We start from the raw sequence: 14343 nt of genomic DNA, 5'->3' as shown, positions 1-14343 counted from the left end.
TAGACAGATATAATTTTTGTTCCCTTTTTGATAATGATTAGGCCATGTAACTACTTGCATTAACTACCTTTAGAGGAAAATGGAAATAGTAATCAAACCCATTTTCTTCTCACATGGAACCCTGAGGGACATTAGACAGTGATTTCCCACTGTGCTGTATCTGTAGTTAAACCCCAAAGTTAGAACAGTGTCTGGGATTTACTCTTTAAATGTCATGACAATAGGTTTATAACAAAGCTGGTGCTCTGTAGCTAGGGAGGGAGGACTTAAATCTTTAGATACTACTTTGTGTATCAAGATCACTCTGGTATTACCTGGATCAAACCTGGATTTAAGAGAAAGGCTATCAAGATTAACTATCTGGAACTGGGTATAATTACATGCACCTAAGGTCCCAGGAATTCAAGGCCATTCTTTGCACCAAAGCAAGGTCCTGTCTCAAAAAAAGACACCCCCCCCAAAAAAAAAAAAAATAGTGGTCTGTATAAGACCAGGAACATTGCCCCAGTGTCCTTAACCTATCAGATTAAAACTACTTCCCAGGTGATCCTAGCTTGAAAAGTGGGAATGGCATCCCCAGCCGTTGTGTGTATTTGGAAGAAATGGCAGTAGAACTGGAAGATCAAGACTGGCTTGATATGAGCAACGTTGAGCAGGTACCATTTTTATGTTCTTAACAGGTGCCCTCAGTAAAAATTAACATACAGTCAAATTGTACTCACCATTCTCTAACTGTGACATTGCTTACCTCCATCTCTCATGTTGTTTTTGGTTTCTTTGGAATCTTCTCGCTACTATGGCCACATATCCAAATATACCCCATTATTTACAAACAGTTAAAATGCCATCTTATTTACAAAGCTTGCCAAATAGGAGTTACATCCTCCTAATCTTTCTATGTATCTTAATGAGAATTGTCACTTTCGGTTTCATGTTGTGTTTTTTTAGGCACCTGTCTGATCTCACCTGTCAGACTGTTCAATTCTTTAGGACAAAACTCATCTCTATCTTCTTAGGGTTTTTTGTTCTTGTTGTTTTGTTGTGCTTTGGTTTTGGTGGGGGTGATTTTAAGATGCTAAGGATCCAATCCGTGGCCTTACCCATGGTAGGCAAGTGCTCTACCACTGTGCAGTATCTATAGCCCTCTTTCTTCTTTATATCCTTGCAAAATCCAGAATGCTGTTAGCTTTCCATCACTCTGACGTAATACAAAGAGAAGTAACTTATAAAGAGAAAGTTTATTTTACCCCCGTTTGAAGATTCCTGTCCATGATCCATTGGCCCCCTTGTTTTGGGCCTGTGATAAGGCAGTACATTATGGTGGGAGCATGTGGTAAAGCAAAACTGCTTTTATTATGGACCTTTGAGCAAAGAGAAAGAGACTAGGATATGACAATCCCATTCAACATTCAGGGCAATGATCTAAGGACCTCTCAGTAGGCTCCACTTCCTAAAAGGTTCCACCATCTCCCAACAGCACTAACCTAGGGACCAAGTCTTTAACATATAAATCTTTGGGAGAATCCAAGCCATGGCAAGTGCATTGTACCTTCCAAATACCTGATTAATATTAAAGAGATAAAAGTTTGATTGGAAAGACACTTAACAACTTGCAGTTTAACTTTACACATTTTGAGTATCTTCGAGTGAAGCCAGAAATCACATAGAGTAATAGATTTCACATGTAAGTTCAATCACTGATTCTCAATACCATTCAACAAATAGTCTTTTAATGCCTGTTCTATGCCAAACACTTTAGGCTTTATTTAGAATAACTTTACATATACGATTATTTTCTAACATTTTCTAAAGTAATAAGATACTGGGTCCTTTTTTCCTTTTCACTCTAAACCTTGTGATTCTTGTAATAACCTATTGTCAAAATTATTTTACCTCTTTATGTTCTAAGATTAACTTTGAATTTGTTTAATTTGTTTATTTTTCTTAACAGGCCATCTTTGCTCGCTTATTACTTCAAGATCCAGGAAACCACTTGATTAACATGACTTCTTCTACAACATTAAATCTGTCTGCTGATCGAGATGCAGGAGAGAGGCACATTTTTTGTTACCTTTATTCCTGCTTCCAAAGAGCCAAGGAAGAGGTAAAAGAATAATTCCTATTTAATGCTTTATTATCCTCTTGGGTATAACTTTAGCATATAAGTCAGAGTTGAATCAGTGTCTTTCATATTGATTTGTATACATTATAGTATCTTTGTCTTCTAATTTAATCTCCTTTCTGTGGATTGGAGTTCATCTCTTTCCCCAGTTAACCAATACCTCCCATTCTCTCTACAAACTTCTTTACATATCACACCCTTAAAAAATAAAAGTAAAGTGATAAATTCATTTCCATTGAGGTGTAAGCATTAGAATAGGAACTTGACACTTCCAGATTGGAATTTTAATAGGTAGGTGATTTTTAAGCCAAAGAACAAGTCTTGTCATGAATTTGCAGATATCCACAAGAGACCAATATTGTTTTGGGACACGGTGTCTTTTCCATTCTATTTATATCTACCCTTTTTCCAGGTCCTAAAGCTCTACTCTTCCCTTTCTTCCTTATGTTTGCAGATTACCAAAGTTCCAGAGAACCTGCTACCCTTTGCAGTACAGTGCAGGAACCTCACTGTGTCAAATACCCGAACAGTTCTCCTCACCCCAGAGATCTATGTTGACCAAAACATCCATGAACAATTGGTAGATTTGATGTTGGAAGCCATCCAAGGAGCCCGTGAGTGCATAAGAAGATCTTTGAGCTTCTACATTTTGATTTCCAAATTTAAAATTTCTCTAATTTCATTAGAAAGCCTCAGCACCATTATGGTTCTGGTATAAATTAAGGAAGAGACCTCACACTTTGATCTTTGGAGTTGATAACAATAGAATTATCAAAGAGTTTGAGAAGAGTAAAGAGCCATTGTGTAGCCGATGTGGTAACACAGGCCTGTAATCCCAGCAACTTGGGTAGCTGAAGCAAGAGGCTCTTAAGTTCAAGGTCAGCCTCAGCAACTTATCAAGACCCTTTCTCAAAAGTAAAAGTAAATGGGCTGAGAATGTAGCTCAGTGGTCCTGGGTTCAATCCACAGTATAAAAAGAAAAGAAAAAGAACCAGTTTGTGAAGATAGGGATATGGTTTAGCGGTAGAGCACTTGCCAAGCATGTGCAAAGCCCTGGGTTTAGTCCCCAGCACCTCAAAGAAGGAGAGAAAGAGTACCAGCATGTAAAACATATAAAAATTCCTATGGCCTCCTTTCTCTTTCATGTCTTCTGTTAGATTTTGAAGATGTAACTGAATTTCTAGAAGAGGTCATTGAAGCCTTGATACTAGATGAGGAAGTTCGAACATTTCCTGAAGTCATGATTCCAGTGTTTGATATTTTATTGGGCCGAATAAAAGATCTGGAGCTGTGCCAGATCCTGTTGTATGCATATCTAGATATTCTTCTCTATTTCACTAGGCAAAAGGATATGGCAAAGGTAGGTCTGAAAGATGGTATGTATTCATTGTATTGGAGATTTAATTAATACTTGATGCTTCCTTGTCCTGAGGATTCTATACTATTACTTATAGAAAAAGAGAAAATTGGATTGGTGGTTGTATAGACAAAACTCTTTGAGGCCCTCTCACTTTATTGTCTTTATCTTACCATGCAGACAAATAGTACTTATCTTCTCCTACAGGTTTTTGTAGAGTACATTCAACCTAAGGACCCTAGCAATGGGCAGATGTACCAGAAGACCTTGCTGGGAGTCATTCTGAATATCTCCTGCTTATTAAAGACTCCGGGTGTGGTAGAAAATCATGGCTACTTCCTGAATCCATCTCGGTCCAGTCCTCAGGAGATCAAAGTACAGGAGGCCAACATCCATCAGGTCGAACTGTTTCCTGGGATATCCTAGCCCCCTGGTCTTAGATTGTGTATGTCCTCAAGAACCACATACACATAAGGCTGCTTGAGCCTCTTTAGGAAAGCAAATTGGTATGGATGACTTTCTCCATAATGATGTGAAGAAATTGCCCTCTTTTAGCATGTGCTAAGAGCAGGAGGTAAAACCATTTAGGGTGAGAATAAGCTGTTGTGACTCTTGCCCTATGTGGTAGCACTTCCACTTCCCCTCAACTCTTGCTCTTGTCACCGAACTATTTCTTACCACTTAGCTCCTAAAATCTTTTGACTGAACCTCAGCTTATATAACTCCCTTTCTCCATCCCCCTTTCTTTTCCTCGACCCATGCCCTTTCTGTTTGGGCCTCTTGACATAAATTATAGTAGAGATCTGGCCAACATGAGACATTTTAATGGTTGAAGTGGGAATAGTTTAAGTCTCCCATTCACCATTTAATCTTCACAGCTTTGTAAAACAGATGTTGGCAAACTATAGCAGTGGTCAAACCCAACCTGTCACCTGTTTTTTTTTTTTTTTAAATAACATTTTATTGGACACGGCCACATCCATTCATATATGTATTGTTTGTGGCCTGATTTTATGCTACCATGGTAAAGTTGAATAACTGCCTCAAGGACCATATGACAAGCAAAGCCAAAACTATAATCTAGTGCTTTGCTGAAAAAGTTTAGCAAATACTGCTATGAAACTAAGTAATGCTGTGTGCAATTTGGCAGCTGATCAGAAAATTTCTCCTAAATACCCAGAAACATTTTTAAAAATTAAAATCAGGGAATGGGGCTCAAGGAGAATGAGGGGAAAGATTAGGATTAGCATATTTTTGGAAACTGCCAGTTGCTAAGGTTTGAGAGTAAGAAAATAATTAAATGTGAAATTGGAATGTTCTGTGGTTGTGTTTTCTGGTCAAACAGTTCATGGCTCAGTTCCATGAAAAGATCTACCAGATGCTGAAGAACTTACTCCAGCTCTCTCCAGAAACCAAACACTGTATCTTATCCTGGCTGGGAAACTGTTTGCATGCAAATGCAGGCCGCACCAAGATTTGGGCCAATCAGATGCCAGAAATCTTCTTCCAGATGTATGCCTCAGATGCCTTCTTTCTGAATCTGGGTGCTGCTCTCCTGAAGCTATGCCAGCCATTTTGCAAACCCAAGTCCTCTCGGCTTCTCACCTTTAATCCTACTTACTGTGCCCTGAAGGAGTTGAATGATGAAGAACGAAAAATTAAAAATGTACACATGAGAGGTAGGGGGAACTGGCCTTCTCAGAACTGTTTGTGTGTGTGTGTGTGTATAATTTCTAAGGCATTCACTCCCTTATCCTTTTTTATAAAGTAGCTCTTTCTCAAAAAAAAAAAAAAAAAAATGAGGTGTAAAAAAGGTTTAATTTTTTTTTTCTTGGCATATTATACAATTTATCAGAAATAAAGTAGACAGAGAAAATTTCTAAACATGTCATGGGGATATTCTTGCAAACAAATCAGTATTACTGCTTGACTTCAACTCAGGTACCCAGGAACTATTTTTACAGATATATAATCTCATCCCCATGGTTACTGACTAACTTTGTCCACATGATTCTTGAATATAAATCTGAAGTAGGAAGTAGGGAAACTTAGGTCTTACTTTCCATTACAGAATCACATCGGTTACTCATCCACATTTTTACATAATACCATATTAATGACTGTTGTCTTCTGCTAGCAGTTTTCTAAAATCAACACTTTAGCTTTTAAATGTTGTGCTTTAGTGAGACCTCTCTGGATATGGCAGCCTTCAGTATTCATTCATTCATCCTTTACAAAAATGAATAAAATACAGCTGCCATCCTCTTTGCAGAGGCTCCAGAAAAAGTCAGGTAATTTTAATGTGCCATAGAACTAAGCTCTGAGAACACAGAAAGAGTGAGTAATCGATTCTGCAGGAGTCGGAGGTCTTCATAGCTGAGCTTGAAAGATAAGTTGGGTTTTACCAGGCAAAGGAGCAAGAGTCTATACAAAGGGAATAGCAAGCATAGAAGTAAAAGCTGTGGAAAGTCATGAGTAAGGAATGATGAGACGTTCCAGGTATCTTAGAGCAGAGGAGGATGAGAAGTGGGTGGTAGGAAGTGGAGAAAATGGGTCTGAGGAAAAAGAAGGTTAAGGCCAGATTGGAAAAACTTGAGCAATTCAGAGAAATGAGAAAAAGAAAATAAAGGACTCATGATTCTGCCATGCAGAACAAATCCCTTCTTAATTTTGATATATTTCTTCCAGTTTTGTGATTCTTGCAATTATAAAAATGATACTTCTCAAAAGCAAATAATATTAAATATAGAAAAGCATAAAATAAATACAATTGGTCCATTGCCTATCACTTGGAAAAATTACAGTACTATAATTATTTTTAATTTTTGGTGATTTCATTGATTAAGCAAGAGATTTAACTATTTCTGTAGATAAAAGATATTTTTAGAGAAAGTAATGTGATGAGATTTGTTTTAAAGAAGTTGTCACTGGTTTAGTATGGAAGCTGAACAAGAATAAGGGGAGACTGGAGACCAAGATTCATGTCTGTGGCAAGCCATTTACCATTGCTTTTAACTTCTTTGAGGTTTGGACAAAGAAACCTGTTTGATCCCAGCTGTGCAGGAGCCAAAGTTTCCCCAGAACTACAACCTTGTAACAGAGAACCTTGCACTGACAGAGTATACCTTGTACTTGGGATTTCACAGGTAATTCTTTTGCTGTCACTAGAAAAGAACTATTTGGGAATGAACTATTTAGTTGTGTCTACAACCAGAAGGTTGAAAGTGAGTCTTAAGAGAATTATTCTAGGGGCTGGAGCTGGAGCTTAGTGGTAGAGTACTTGCCTAGCACAGGTGAGGCGCTGGGTTCAAGCCTCAGAACAACATACAAACTAATAAGTAAAATAAAGGTTAAATTCTTTAAAAAAAAGAGAGTTTAATTCTCAAGGCTAGCATTAGAAAATCTAGCAGGAAAAGAGAATTATTTGAATTTATTTTTGTTTACACGAATCAGCTTTGTCCAGTTAAATTTATTTTCGATTTTTGACCTGTTAACTTTTTTAAATTAAAGATACACTATTTTTTTTTCTACATTTTCAAAATTTTAGATCATTGTCTTCCTGTTGTCATTTAGGAAATGGAATTATTTTTATTTTCTGTTTCATTTTCTACTCTTGAAAATTTTGCTACTTACTACTTCTGATGAAAAAGCCAAGAAACAGAATTGGCAAAAATTAAGAAAATGTTAATAAAGGATTCCAGTGAGACCATCTATGTATCTAAGATAAAGAAGATTCTAGAAGTGTGAAGGTTTGAGAACTGTAGTTTAAAATTTTCCAAAGGGATCTAGTTCTGACTAGCCTTACGTCACTATAATTTTTCCCCCTTTTTAACTAAGTGTGACTTTCAGCATAAATAAGGGTGGGAGGTAGCAACTCGCTCTTGGAAATGGTATAAGGAATAGCAGTTTTTAATGCCTTCTCAGGATACTTAAATTAATAAAAGGCATTTTTCAAAAACCAGCAAATTACCGAAAAATGGTGGATATAGAAAACTCTCTAATAAAGCGTTTTTAACTTCTTTGAGGTTTGGACAAAGAAACCTTGTAACTCTCTAATAAGACATTTTAAATAAGACAATGTTCAGCATGTGCTTAATCTACTTAACCATTTAGATTCAAACACAAAAATGAATGTCATCTAGTTTCTTAGCTGGCCTTAGACATTACCTATAGGATCAAAGGAAATAATTTTGGATTATACACATAGAATCAGTTATCCTTAGCTTTAAATTATAGGTCTTCCTTTCAGTAGAGAATATTTGGGTGAACTTTCATGAAGAATGGTTTAATTTTATTTTAAACAGAGAGCTGAAGACTAACTGTAAGACATCCTCATAATCCCTCAAAGCACGATCGTTGCACTTTTGTTGTGTAAAACTATCCTGCTGGGCTTCTTGTACTTTGCCTAATAATTTTTATTTTACATAATATCTCACTTTATACCCTGCTCACCTAAGTTGCAGCTGTTTGAATTGTGCACTTTAGCTGAAGGCTGCTAACTATTTGTAATTAGCTTCAATTGTGTTGAATAGTTGGTAACATTTTCCCAGGGAATGCTAGAATAAATAAATGAGAATTTATTTTTCTAGAATGATCTCAACTAGACTATCTCCCTATGAGCCTTCCTGACCCAGTCTCTTCTGCTTTCTTGGGGGCAGGTTGCATGATCAGATGGTAAAAATCAACCAAAATCTGCATCGGCTACAGGTTGCCTGGAGGGATGCTCAGCAGAGTTCTAGCCCTGCTGCTGACAACCTCCGTGAACAGTTTGAACGACTGATGACCATCTATCTTTCAACCAAGACTGCCATGACTGAGCCACAGATGCTACAAAACTGCCTAAATTTGCAGGTGTCCATGGCTGTTCTGCTGGTTCAACTGGCCATAGGCAATGAGGGCTCACAGCCAATAGAGCTAACTTTTCCTTTGCCAGATGGCTACAGCTCTTTGGCTTATGTGCCAGGTAAGCAGTTCTCCCTTGGGAACTTCCTATTTTTAGCCATCTAAGTTTAACTGGGTCACTTTGGAAGTTTAGTCCTCAAGATATCTTTCCTTAGTTATCATTTGTTTTTGGAGAAACAACTCAAACTTATAAATATCTACTGATCAAAGTATGAAGTTACTAACAGTATGTTCTCTGGCCTTATGACCCTACTGCTGTGCATATCAGAAAACAGTCTTCAAAAGATTAAAACAAAGCCAGGCACAGTAGCACATGCATGCCTGTAATCCCAGCAACTCAGAAAGCTGAGACAGGAGGATTGCAAGTTCAAGGCCAGTCTCAGCACTTAGTGAGACCCTGTCTCAAAATAAAAAATAGGGTTGAGGATGGAGCTCAGTGATAAAGCACCCCTGGGTTCAATTCCCAGTATAAAAAAAAAAAAAGATTAAATGAAGCCAGGATTCTCATAGCTGTTAGTTTCTGTCATTTATATGGTTTGTCATTCAACTTACAAATTTGTAACTCTCCTGTGCTCTTTTTAGAAAGAAAAAAAAAAATCTATCAGTTAACCTAAAAGGGAGATTGTATTTATATGTCAGTGAGGGGTTAGCAGACATGCATCAAATCAGGTTAAATTCTCTTGATCACTGTATTGGACAAATATTGCTGTATCACAAATTACCCCAAAACATATCAGCTTAAAACAACAAATATTATTTCACTTACCATGGGTAAGGAATTCAGGCACACTAGGCTGCATGGTTCTGGCTCAAGAGTACCCCCTGAGATTGCATCCAAGCTGTCATTCAGAGCCATAGGAATTTGAGGATCCAACTACAGCTGGAGGATCTACTTACAAGCCCTGTCATGTGGCTGTTAACTGACCTCATTTTCTTGCACATTTGGCCAACAGCCTCTTCTCCAGGCCTCACACATCTCTCCTTAGTACCATTCATGATGAGGTAACTGGTTTCCCCCAGAGTGAGTGACCACGGTGAAAACTAAAAGCTTTTATAACCTAATCTTAGAAATGATATACCATCACTTCTACTGTATACTGCAGGGTGAAGCTTCTACTCTAGAAGAATGTGGGAAGGGACTGTGTGAGGGCATGAATACCAGGAAATGAGGATCATCCTAGAGACTGGCTGCCATAGTTACCTAATGTAAAAGTCTTGATAAGCAATTCTTCAGATACCTGAAGAATTAATTAAATTATGGTTAACCTTGTATTAATCTTGTAACCTGGTACTGTTAACACATGTTAATGTTAATAATATTTTGTATACTACTGTTCATATATTTACTTGGATAAAAATTAAAAATGACATACATTTAAAGAAGATCCTAAGACCAATAAGACCTTTGATTTTTTTTTTTTTTTTAAACCCTTCATTAAGTAACATGAAAGAGAGGAATATAAATGTTACTTAATACCAGCAGACAGATATTTGGCTAATTCTAGTGAATATTTTTTTTCAGAATTTTTTGCAGATAACCTCGGTGATTTCCTCATTTTTCTCCGCCGCTTTGCCGATGACATCTTGGAGACATCAGCAGATTCCTTGGAGCATGTCCTTCACTTTATCACCATTTTCACTGGGAGCATAGAAAGGTGAAGTGCTGAAAGCTTGGCTCTGTCACTGTTTAGAGCTGCAAAACATTCAGAAGACTTCTAAATCAAGAAATAAACAAGCCTGAATCATAAGGGGTTGCCTTCAGAAGTTATGTTAACATTAATGAACCACCTGAGCATCCTTATGGGTAGCCAAAAATCCCACTGTTGAGAGGCACAATAAGCAAAGGACTTTGCCCACAGAGAATTTGAACCTGCATTTAAGGTACCTGATGGGAATTCCACTGCTAGTCCCTGGTTAAAATAGTTACCGTACTGCCAGAAACCTTACCAGTGGCAGTCAGGTGCTAATGTTCCTCTGCTAATTGTATGATACATAAGTTTGTTCTTGCTGTTCGGAGTTGGATGAGCAGTAAACTTAGGTCAATGTTATTTCTGATCTCTGGTCTTCCCACTCATAACCTCCAGCCCTCTTTCCCAAAGGAAGATACTATGACTTCTAGGATTGCTTTCTTCATTTTCTGATATGTAGGCCAAAGGAAACAAATTCTGTGTACAGAAGTGCACATTGCTTCATAATAAAGAGAATGACCCACAGTTCCCCTAGGCACATCAATGAAAAGTAGGTAGAATCCAGCCTGTCACTGAACTGAGCAAACGTAATTAGTCATAAACCAAAAAGTATTGATTAGGCAAACATTACAGCATTGTAGATAATATAAGTAAAACCTAATCTTTACCCTCAGAAGGCCTGGCAAGGCAAGTTTATCCAAGATGAAACTGTCAGAGAATAGTACTTTTTAAATAATGCCTTATTGTAGACAAGAAAGTTGAATGGCTAAGTATTAAGTAGAAACTTAGTACTCACCCTCATACTTGGTAAACAGTCATCTCAAAAGTTAAATGGTGGGCTGGGGATATAGCTCAGTTGGTTGAGTGCTTGCCTCCCATGTACAAGTCCCTGGGTTCAATCCCTGGCACCACAAAAAAAAAAAAAAAGTGGTGTACCCTGAATCACCCAATATTGACAAACTTAAAACTGTAGAAGTGCCTCTTTTTTTTTTTCTCCCCTATAATGAGAGTATAGCATGCGTTGGCACCTCTTGTAGAGAGAACAGAGTAATAACTTTGGGAGTTAAGTTTATCTACTCATCTTGCTTTCTGCACTGTTTTGCAGAATGAAGAATCCTCACTTAAGGGCTAAACTAGCTGAGGTGCTGGAAGCAGTGATGCCCCACCTGGATCAGACCCCAAATCCCTTGGTATCCAGTGTGTTCCACCGGAAGCGTGTGTTCTGCAATTTTCCACATGCACCCCAACTTGCAGAAGCTCTAATCAAGGTTTTTGTGGACATCGAGTTCACAGGTAAAGCAATCATGCAGCCAGGTGGGAACTACAGAATTGATACCAGTGGAGTTCCATAGCTTGATCATTTATTGAACATCAGATAAATTTAAAGCCATCATTTACCAAATATCTTCTGTGTGCCAGGCTTGGTGCTAAATGCTATTTTATATTACTAATGTGTTACCATTTGACTTTATTATCCCCATTTTTCACATGAAGACATGAATGATCAAAAGATTACATTATTTGTCCATGTCATATAACTAATAAGTGATAAGTCCATCTCACCCAAAAAAAAAAAAAAATCCTATATACTCTTTTCAACCATATATTACTAGTCAAATTATACTCAAATTAGGCTATCTGATTAAAACCTAACTCCTTATTTGTGTCTGCCCCAAGATGGTAAAATACTGTAATGAGACTATAATGATTGAGAGATTCTTTATTTTAACCATACCATCTAATTTTCTAAAAATCTGATTGTTGGATTAAGAATACCACAGAGCCCCCTGGTGCACGCCTGTAATCCCAGTAGCTCCAGAGGCTGAGACAGTAAGATCATAAGTTCAAAGCCATCCTCAGCAATGGCGAGATGTTAAGCAACTCAGTGGGACCCTGTCTTTAAATAAAATACAAAATAGGCTAGGGATGTGGTTCAGTGGCTGAATGCCCCTGGGTTCAATCCCTGGTACCAAAAAGAAAGAAAAAAAAAAAAAGAATACCAGCAGGGCTGGGGTTGGAGTCAGTGGTAGAGCACTTGCCTAGCATGTGTGAGACACTGGGTTTGATTCTGAGCACCATAAATAAATTATTTTACTAAAACAAAACAAAATACCAACAAGCAGCATTCAGATTCTCTCTAACCCTGAGCTTCTCTGTTTGATTCGACAGTACCCTCTTACAACTAGTAGGCAAGATATGTTAAGCAATTGTATAAGACCAGTTTCAAGGAAATGTCCTGCCATCCAATGATACATATAACTAACATTTAAAAGAACTGTTAACATTTTACTGGCTACCTTTCGATACTTGTGTTTGTTTGGGGTTTTATTGTTGTTTGTTTTGATATTGAAAATTGAATCCAGAGGCACTTTGCCACTGAGATATACCCCAGTCCTTTGTTTACTTTCAGACATGGTTTCACTAAGTTACTGGAAGTCTTGGCAATTTGCTGAGGTTGGCAGTGAACTTTCGATCCTCCTGCCTCAGCCTCCCGAGTTGCTGAGATAACAGACATGAGTCACTGTGCTCAGTAACCTTTCCCTGTTTGGTTTCTGGCTTTGTTACTTGCTCACCTCTGAATCAAAAGATTACATTATTTGTCCATGTCATGTAACTAATAAGTAATACAACCAGATATAAAATGAGTCAAAGCAATGATTCGGTGGAATAGTACATGTAAATCTTCATCGTACTTAAAGAACTGCACAATAAATTATTGTGGTTATCTCATTATGTAACTATATAACCAAAGATTTGTCATATATTACAATATATTACAATTTCTATTTTTTCCCCAAAGGAGTGGAGACTTGCATTTAGTAGAACCAAAATGAAAATTTGGGTCTTTGAACTCCAAATCTTACACTCTTCATTATATGACCCAGACTTTGGTTCTTCAGATGCAGTATAGGCTCAAATTAGCTCCTGACCTGATATTTCAGAATAATCAAAAACTAATTGGCTGCACAGTTGGGGTATTGTCTATGAAGAATGCAGGAATTGTGTAGTGTCCCACTCTGCACATGACTTTTCAGCAACACCACAGTCAGCACAGAGGCCTCATTTGCATGCTGCACATTGGGGTGAGGAAGCATCTGTTACCCTTGTTGAGTAAAATATCTTTTACATCTGTTTCCCTGTTGTTTTTGTTTTGTTGGTAAGCAAATGAGCAAACACTTGGTCCAACTCTAGTTTTTTTGAAACTCCTAGAGAAGATTTTGTCAGTAACCTTGACACGTTCAAGATAGAAGAAAGTGACTGCACATAGGCATAAACTCCTAGCCACTCACAAATAGACCACCCTTACTGATTTCTTGCTCTTGCTTAACTTTAGGAGACCCCCATCAATTTGAACAGAAGTTTAATTACCGCCGTCCCATGTATCCCATCCTAAGATACATGTGGGGAACAGATACGTATCGGGAGAGCATTAAGGTAAGAGAATTTTTGGTGAAACCAGTTGCGTCAGATGAATCCCAATGATGTGATTCATTATTACTGACACAGTTTTCTCTTGGGCTGGAACTTATAGGATTTGGCTGACTATGCCTCTAAGAATTTAGAAGCTATGAACCCTCCACTTTTCCTCCGCTTTCTTAACCTGCTAATGAATGATGCCATCTTCCTTTTGGATGAAGCTATACAGGTAAAAAACAAACATTTAACTGCTACTATATCACCAAATCATTGTCAGTACATATTTTTGATCTTTTTAATCATTGTAGAACAATCCTGTGCCATGAGTATCCAGTCTTGAACACAAAAATTTTTGAGTTTACCATTATGGAGCTTTCTAGGTTATTGTTCCATCACAGAAAAGATCAAGGGTCATTGAAGCCTCATAGGATGGGTACTTTGGCAGAGTTAAAAACATAGTTTGATGAAACCAAACCAAGGTACACTGGCAAAAGTCATCAGGCCAGCATCACCCAAAAAAATAATCAAAAGATCTTGTTTTTGGTCAGTAAGTTTCAACTATTTTTCCATCCAAAGATATCAGTAACAGTGGTTCACTAGACAATGATTTTTAGTCCTCTGTTCTAAAAGATCCAGATTTTTTTATCACTACTTAAAACGTATCTGGTTTGTGTTTGTGTTTTGGGGGTTTGTTTGTTTGTTTGTTTTGCCTCCTAAATCCTTGGCTATATTATGAAACATGTGTTTCTTGAAATGTAAGATACAGCTGAGTGTCTCTTAGCTCCTGCAGTGCATCTTTTCCTCAACCATCCATATGAAACTGTTCATTACTCCACTAAAAACCTGGGTACCCAGAC

General features: G+C 37.6%; 1 protein-coding gene across 2 annotated transcripts in view; it reads left to right on the top strand.

Moving 5' to 3' along the window:
• Ube4a (ubiquitination factor E4A) overlaps positions 1 to 14343 on the top strand; it is a 34344-nt gene that overhangs the window by 8885 nt on the left and 11116 nt on the right. For both annotated transcript variants that reach the window (XM_046438633.2, XM_046438634.2), the window contains exons 4-15: positions 544 to 656; positions 1952 to 2104; positions 2577 to 2736; positions 3280 to 3482; positions 3687 to 3878; positions 4825 to 5158; positions 6505 to 6625; positions 8138 to 8442; positions 9904 to 10036; positions 11175 to 11362; positions 13404 to 13504; positions 13602 to 13715. In XM_046438633.2, coding sequence (XP_046294589.1) covers positions 544 to 656; positions 1952 to 2104; positions 2577 to 2736; positions 3280 to 3482; positions 3687 to 3878; positions 4825 to 5158; positions 6505 to 6625; positions 8138 to 8442; positions 9904 to 10036; positions 11175 to 11362; positions 13404 to 13504; positions 13602 to 13715 — 2117 coding nt within the window. The remainder of the gene's footprint in view (positions 1 to 543; positions 657 to 1951; positions 2105 to 2576; positions 2737 to 3279; positions 3483 to 3686; positions 3879 to 4824; positions 5159 to 6504; positions 6626 to 8137; positions 8443 to 9903; positions 10037 to 11174; positions 11363 to 13403; positions 13505 to 13601; positions 13716 to 14343) is intronic.

This window comes from Marmota monax, unplaced genomic scaffold (assembly GCF_021218885.2).
Source record: "Marmota monax isolate L192 unplaced genomic scaffold, Marmota_monax_Labrador192_F-V1.1 WCK01_AAM20220418_F8-fsc00081, whole genome shotgun sequence".
Lineage (NCBI taxonomy): Eukaryota > Metazoa > Chordata > Mammalia > Rodentia > Sciuridae > Marmota > Marmota monax.
This window is presented reverse-complemented; position numbering and strand designations above follow the sequence as displayed.